Source organism: Varanus komodoensis, unplaced genomic scaffold (genome assembly GCF_004798865.1).
Source record: "Varanus komodoensis strain SLA01 unplaced genomic scaffold, ASM479886v1 scaffold4, whole genome shotgun sequence".
Taxonomy (NCBI): domain Eukaryota; kingdom Metazoa; phylum Chordata; class Lepidosauria; order Squamata; family Varanidae; genus Varanus; species Varanus komodoensis.
The window spans coordinates 41,562,950-41,571,105 of NW_025335941.1; the positions used below are offsets into that span (position 1 = coordinate 41,562,950).

At 42.5% G+C, this 8,156-nt stretch overlaps 1 protein-coding gene across 1 annotated transcript in view; it reads right to left on the reverse strand.

Moving 5' to 3' along the window:
* Positions 1–363: 363 nt before the first annotated feature.
* Positions 364–8,156, reverse strand: part of ARHGAP31 (Rho GTPase activating protein 31) — a 95,427-nt gene continuing 87,634 nt past the window's right edge. The window contains exons 10-12 of the mRNA XM_044441758.1: positions 7,317–7,937; positions 5,234–5,517; positions 364–3,529 (exon numbers count right to left, since the gene is read on the reverse strand). Of these exons, the coding sequence (XP_044297693.1) occupies positions 1,079–3,529; positions 5,234–5,517; positions 7,317–7,937 (3,356 nt within the window). The 3' untranslated portion in view covers positions 364–1,078. The remainder of the gene's footprint in view (positions 3,530–5,233; positions 5,518–7,316; positions 7,938–8,156) is intronic.

An 8,156-nucleotide genomic window follows, 5' to 3' on the forward strand; every position in this document is an offset into this window, starting at 1 on the left:
TACCGTACAATATCTCATTTTTTGTCAGAATTTTTTTTTCTATTATTTACTAGTAGGGCAGTGTGAACATTACTGGCTTTTTTAGATTTGTTATTGAATTGTCTGCAGCAGCTCTTGTATAACTGGTGTAGATTATGGATTCCTTCAATAATTCCACTACTGACTAAGAAAGTGATGTCAGTGATTGTGAGCAACAGAGCTTCATAAATTCTGACTCTAGTGATGATGAGTTCTATGGGTTCAACGAAAACTAGAAGAGTACTCGAACTTTAAAGTCTCTCTCTTGTTAATGACAGTGATGATGGTTCTTAATGCCACTGTTGACTGCTGTTCACTTTACAAGGTTGTATTACTGTATTCTGTTATAGTTTAGTAAATAGTTTAGTAAACCATTTGATTCAGAATATTTTTTTTTCTTGTTTTCCTCCTCTAAAAACTAGGTGCGTCTTATGGTCATGTGCGTCTTATAGAGCGAAAAATACGGTAACGTTTTGTTATCAAATGCATTAGCACTCTTTGCAAACCACTTATCTGAGTGCCCATCACACACATAAAACTCATGACAATGCTCTTTCTAAGTCCATACATAAGCAAATGGTAAAGTAAAAGAAAACCATCTGGTCTTGTGGCCAGGGATTCCAGGAATGTGACAAACCAAGATCGGCAAGGACATGACAAGCAGGAACATGGAAAGAAGTGCAACTGTAGCCAGGCATACGTTTCTGAGATTATTCTTGCAATTCTTGACTGTTGCTTGGAAGAGGAAGAATGAGAGTGAATGAGAGTGTGGGTAACTTTGGTCAGGGCAACAGAGACTGATCGCTGCTTTCTTTTTGACAAAACTTTGTTCTCACTGACACACCTTTTTCCAAAATGGACTCAAAGCCAAATCCACTGAACATTCTACCAGTTAGAAGTGACAGGTAAGGAATTGGTGGAATTGACAAGTAAGTACTATTTGAGTAGTATGTGTTTAGCAATATTATCACTATCACCACCACCACCACCACCACAGTTTTCTAAATGACTACTTCAATCTCATCCACCAGGGAAGAGATGTGAAGAGATTGAATGGGAATTATTCTATCTGCCTTCCACTTCTCCCATCCAGAATAACAGACCTCCTCTGGGGTTGGTAAAAACAACTTGTGGAAGTCTCTAGTCTTTGGCCATTCTTTGGAATGGTCATCTTGTTCCGAAGGGTGACCCCCTCTGAGGATGTCCCTGACAAATCACTGGAAATGGGGCTTGGAGAGGGAGTCTCTGAGGGACTTCTTATGGGAGAAAGCAACAATCTGGAGTCTGCAGAGGAAGAGGGATGGTCCATAATGGGAAAGGGAGGACTGAATAGTATAAGGCTCTGAGGTCTTCCTGGTCGAGATCTGTAAGAAGGCTTGGAAACCCCTGATGGTCTCTCCATTTTTGAGGACTGTGGATTATCTTCAGTAGTTTCTCCTTCAGAAGTGCGTTTTCTACGGAGTACTGGTGCATCCTGGGTAGGAATATGATTGGAGCAGAATGGCTCTGCCTTTCTAGTTGCTGTTGAATCCATAAAGGCTGCATTGTTGTTTTCCTTCCCCTTCCTATCTGCCAGTGGACTCTTTGGGGCTTGCAGCTGGCCCTGAGTGTTTTGAGTTGGCTTGCGTTGGCCAACATTGGCTTCTGCTTCTTTATTCTCATGTGCCAAATGTATCCTGCAGTTGGGGTTCTGTGTCTGCAGGGGCTGGGGGACCTGAGTGTACTGGATCTTGGGTGGAATAACTGGCACAGCTCTAGCCTGGCACATCTTAACCATGAATGAGGTTCTCACTGCTGAGACACTCACTGGAGCAGAATTACGGCGACCAGTGGCCGCATGAGCCATCATTATATAGTCCAGGTCTAAGTCCTGGGGATCAAAATGAGAACCCCAAAGGTCAGCTTCATTCTTGTTTGGGCAAGCAACAGGAAGTGATGGGACAGAATCACTAGTTTTAACTTCTTTCTGCCCACAGAGGAAGTGCCTGGGTGGATTGGGCACAGAAAGACTCTCAAAATTAAAAAGGCTTGCAGCTGGAAGGACAGAATCCAGATTGAGAGATGAGGGCCTTGTTCTCCCTTTCCGTGGGATGTCTTCATCTTTGTTAGCCTGAGATTCTTTGGCAGAACATAGATCCTTTGAGGCAGCAATTCCAGGGCTGTCAGCATGCTGAACATATGGTGCATCTTGTATATCTTTCTCTAGGCTGCTTGAACATAATACGCTATTTCCTGTATTGCATTGTGGTAAAGAAGACTCCAGTTTCAAGGCTTCTTGGTTGTCATTGTTCTCATTCACTTCCTTCTCAGCTGACCCTTTGTGAGTGACAGAGTACAGTCCTTCCTGACTTGATGACAACTTGCTAGCTACAAAGTCTTCCTCATGGTTCAGATCTTTCCTGTTTCGTCCATCTGGTTTAGAAGTTTCCTCTAAAAGATTCAGCCAGGCTTCTACTCTGCCTGTTTCTCTCCACTGTGCTTGTGAGGGCTCACTGATGCTTGCTTGGATGGCATCAAAAAGATGTTCCTCATCTGCACTTGCAGAAGGCAATGGGATAGCACAGTGCCTCTTCACAAAATCTTTACTGTCTAAGGAAAAGCTACGACTGAAACATGGCTTCCTAAAGTGGCTTTGCACCACTCCTAGGCTCTGGGGCTGAAACTCCTGTAATACTTTTCCTTTTGTGTCTTTCAAGGTGGGGGAATGGAGGGGGCTGGTGACCCACTGGTGATCTTCCCATGGCTCTACTAACTCTAAGCTCTGGACATGGTCCACCCACGTATCTTCCTCTTGCTGGTCAAATGAGTCTTGGGATTGATCATTCATTCCACCTTCCTTGAAAGGATAGGCTCCAACTCCACTTGAGGTCTTTGAATTGACCAGGCCCTTTCTTTCAGAAAACACTTCATCACTTTTCTCTGCCTGGGTAACAGCTACACCTTCTTTCTTTCTCTGAAGAATCCAACTGCTATTTTCCCATTCTGGTTGGTTTAAATGCTTTTCTTTGGGACATGGTTTATCATCTCTTGAAAGACGTGTGTCATCTTGTGGTTCTGATGGAAGTTTCCTCTCTTGGGACTGAGGTGCTAGATCACTCTTGGCATTCTCCATTTCTTGACAGTCCTTTGGACAAGGTGTCCCACATGGAATATTTTCCAGGTTTACTAAGTCTGAAGCAGCACCATCCTTTCTGATTGGTTCAGAGTCACAAGCAGGTGAGTCCTTTGATCCTTTGGATGGAGTCATAACCAAAGGAATGTGAGGCACAGCTGGTGAGTTTCTGAGCATGTTTTCTTCTTTGGATGGTGTCAGAGACTGAACAGAATCACATGCTACATTGTTTGCTTCTGCAAGTAACACTGATGCAGGGCTAGGTTTAAATTCTTTCTTGCCTGTTTCTGAAATAGGTGCAGCAAATGATAGCTCCTCTTCAGATTCAACTATTTTCAGCTCTTGCTGAATTTCTGGCCATAGTGGTTCCATTAGGGCACTGGGATGATTTTCATGAGTCTAGAAAAGAGAACCAGTATTATCAGACAACTTCTTCCTGACCAACTTGCTTTTGCTTTTTTCCACCCAACCACATTTTGGATAATAGTCAATTAAGCTACACATATGCATATGCAAAAATATAAATACAAACTCTTCTTGAAAATATATGTTCATTTGCCAATAGGGTTCCTAGGGATATTTATAAGGCAATAGCAAAATATGCACATAGTTGAAAGATTTTTAAAAATCAAATTTCCTTTAGGCCTTCCATGAATCTCCTTTTCCCATTAGAAACATAGTGCATCATACAACCCACTGAGTAGACACTGATAAATAGAAGTTTCCAATCCCTGAAGATAGAAATCTCAACTACTCATCTAAGCTGTGCTATTTCAAATGACATGTTAAAAACTAAGGGCAAGAGTAAGTGTGCAACCAAATCCCATGGTAATCATTTTCAAAAGTTAAAGCTAAGAAATTTAAGCAGCCAAACTGAAAACTGACAATATCATGATGCCATAAATTAATATAATGGGTTTAGGCCCAAAGCACACACCTTCCTGTCGCCCTTAGGTAAACCCATGCACTTAGCAAAAGAAGATCATCTAATATAGGCTAGTATTAAAAGTGTGAATCTCCATGTAGCCAACATGGCAGCAGCTATACATAAAAAGGAGGTATTAACATACTTGTGGAGGTATCAGATATATTTAGGAAGGGAGATTCAGGGAGGGGGAGACTCCAAACTGCCCAGTGGGAACTGAGCAAACTACATGGACATAGAATGCTGACTGTTTGTTAGAAGGAAGAAAACAGAAAACAGAAAAAAAAAGAGAGTGGAGTGGAGTGGAGTGGAGTGGAGTGGAGTGGAAGAAGGCAAGTCTGGCTGGAACCCTAAGCAGGAGTACTCAATGCTGCAACTTTTTGCTGCAAGTACCACTTGTGCATACTCTAACTATCTTACAATTATAGGCATGGTCACAAAATTTGTCAAATATCCCAGCTTCAGATTATGATTTCCAGTCAACTGGAAGACTAGGACAACCTTAGCCACCCAACAGTCAACACCAAGTACTAATGAATTGGAATAATTAACACAAATAGGTTGCTAAATACCAATTGATGGACTGATGACATTAATATTCCCCCCTTTTCCATCATGGAACTCAAAGTAATGTTCATGGGACTCCCAGGCAGTTTCTCTTCCAGGCATTGATCAAACCAGACTTGCTTAGTTAACTGTAATAAGATTGCTGCATCATGTGACTTTAAAGTTTAAAGCATGCTCTGGACCACTCAGAAATCTGGAGAGCAGTATCAGATATGCAAAGTTACAGCTACAGACAAGGCTTGTGGAAGCTTTTCACTGAAAGAAACCAAATCTAGGACTGTGTGTAAAAGATGTGTGAGAAAGGGCACAGTGAACCATAAACATACTCATTGGCATAATAAAAAAATCTTGAGTTAGACCTACGTCTTAGGTACCATTCTCACAGTGGCCAACCAAACACCTATGGGAAGCCCTAGAGTAGGGCATGAGTGCAGTAGCAACTTCCTGCTTATGCTTCTCAATAGTAATTATTAATTAGAACATAAAGGCCTGCTTGGTGGTCTTGCAGAAGAAAACAAGTTTGGGATGCTCACTGGAGAATGGTGACTTTCTTCTACCTCACTCAGACAATGAAATGTGGGAGTGGATGCATTCAGCAGCCGCCTTCTTACCAGTCCCTTTAGATGTGAGGTATCCTCCACTTCATCCCTCACCACATTCTGTTGCTCGCAGCCTTGTTTTGGCCTATCATTATCTCCAAGATGGCCCTGGCTTGCTTTGTCTGCCTGCTCCTGGCTTGCTGGGAACTTGATGAGTGGCTTCTCTTCCAGGCTTTGCATTTCCTCTGAAGCTTGGCTGCTGCCACCACTTTTTGTCTCCTGAAGTTTTGTTGTTGGTGGAGAGGCACCTGCAGACTCCACGCTCTTGGTCACTGTGAGTTCCTCAATAGCAGGATCTGTATTGGAAGCAAAAAGACATGTTGCTAAACCCTCACAAGGGCAGGTTTAAAAAAAAAGGAAGCAATGTTGGTGAAAAGGGCAGGTCATGGGGAGTTGTCTATCACATGGCAATAAATAGTGCAGTGCTGGAATTCCAATAGCCCAATATCCAAACAAGGGTGGGGGACTTCTTTCCACATGAGGGCTGAATTCAACTTTGGAGACACTCTTAAGAGCTGCAGTCCTGTGGTGAGCAGGACTAAAGGCAAAGGAGATTAGTGGAAGTGTCAATACACAAGCCAGCACAGAGTTAAGCATGATTCCAACAGGTTTGAAATGAGATTATCCTTCAGTGAAACTTAACAATAAATTTCCATGCTTTCATGACATTGAGTGGATTGAGAAAAGCTTTCCTACAAGTTGAGACTGCACAGAAAAAGAAGAGGAAGTGTGTTTGAAGTTGTTACCAAAAATAACTTTTGTTTCTTAGGTGCTTTTTGGCTGATCCAGTCAATAAGAAATAGGAAGTCCACACATTTCCAAGAATGTTCACAAAAAGCTGGCTTCATAAATTGTAATAAATCATGGCTTTAAAGGACAGATTTGGAAGCAGTTCCTCATACTTCTCACCCTGGATTGGTGCAGTTCTCATGGGAGGATTATCCATAGATGGTTGACCACTGACTGAACAGAAAGCTGGACTGAATGGACCCTGGGTCTGATCCAGCATGGTTCTTCTTTTGCTCTAAAATTAATGGATCAATTACACCTGAGCTGTGATCTGCACAATGCCCGAAAAGTGTGTGCCTACATGCAATGGTTTCTCTATCACAGGCTAGTATGACCATCAGCACAATACTTAAAAAGCTGTCTTAAACCAAGCCAGACCATTAGTCCTTCAAGCTCAGTATTGTCTAGGTTCCTTCCCAGCCATATAAAAATGTCAAAGATTGAACAAGAGACCTTTTGTATCCAAAGCATGTGCTCTAACACCAAATCAGGGCCCTTTGCACACATGTGTTGGTGCAAGGAGCAGGTTGCAAATGCTGTGGTCTTCCTGATTTTAAATGCAATCTAGCTCTTAAATTTCCCTCTTGCTTCTTGCCTCACTGGAACTGCAGCCCACCAGGATGCCAGCATGGCTGAAGGGCCAGACTAGATGTCAACTATAGGCATTAGCCACAACTGACTTTTTTGAAAAAACAAAAAGCAGCATCAGGAGGGGACAGGTAAAGGTAAGGATGGACACATCTGACACTGTTGGTTTCTGTTTTTCATTTTTCCAGTTTTAAGCCTGTTTTGTCTAGAACCTTGACAGGTTTTGCCAACTTAAGTTCAAAGTAGTTTGATATACATATATATTTTAAAGGTATGCATTTTTGTACATAATATATTTTGTCCAGTATATTCTGGCAAGAATTGTCCTAATGCATTTTAAAGCTTTGCACTGAGAGAAACATTCTTGGTTATGCTTTCACCTAAGAAATACATTTTATACATTTTGTTTTATTGGAGAACTCCATTGCAAAATTCAGAGAAATGAGCATTTTGAAGGATGAGCTTCATTCTTCCTAATGATTCCAAAGTACAAATTTAGATAAATTCACAACTTTGCCAGTTGGTTTTCTCCCCCATGTTGTCCGCTTCTGAAACTGTTTTCCACTTCTGTGTAACAATTCATTTGGCACTTAATCTCAGCGAACCAAGCCAGTCATGCTTCAATGATTAAGTGGCAATGTCACATCCATAAATGACTCGATGGGTGCAAATTCTTCATGCCATCCACAGAGCAAATGACCGTTTTTTCTAAGCTTACCTGTTGATGCTTTGGTCTCAGACTTCTTTTCTTCCTTGAATGTGACAAGCTCTGAACTGGCCTGGTTTTCCCCTTCAGTGGGTGTAGAAACTGCACTCTCCAGCCCCAAGAAAGAAGATTCTTGCAAACTGGAGAGGGTAGACTTGTCTTTAGCAGGCATGCGGCAAGGGGTGCTATTAATACTGATGACTGCAGACACCCGGAGGGGCACTGAGACAGCAAAGGGCTCTGAGATGTTTAAGGCCTTCCGTTGGTGCCGTGGGGAGGCTTCTAAAGGGAAGAGAGTCCCATGGAATCCTGATTTGGCTGCCCCATCATTGGAAGTATAGAACATGCGGCACATCTTTGGGGAGGTCTGCTCATTCTCAGGGTCTTCTATGGCCCGGAACACCTTTAGTTGCTCAGGAAGTGGTCTCATTTGGGTAGGCCGAGGAACATCATTCTTTCCACCATCTTCAGCCCCACCCTCTGCCCCTTTCATAGCACCCTTTGTGTCCCACTCAGTTCCCTGCTTGCTGAGGTCAGAGCTACTGCTTGGACCTCCCATCCGTGGTTTCATCACTGGAATAAAAAACCCTCCAGCCATAACTGTACGCTTGAAGTGGCTCTTTTCATCATCTCCTATGAAAGAAGGGAAAAAAAGCTTAAGAGCATTGTCAAACATGCATGGATAACCTGATTTTTCAAATACATCTAGGGGTTAAAGGACAAGAACCATCACTCAGATATGGTTTACTTATTTTTGTAAAACTTTTGTATCCCATCCTATACATAAAAGACTATTCCTCCCAACCGCACACATGCACGCACGCACGCACGCACGCACGCACGCACGCACGC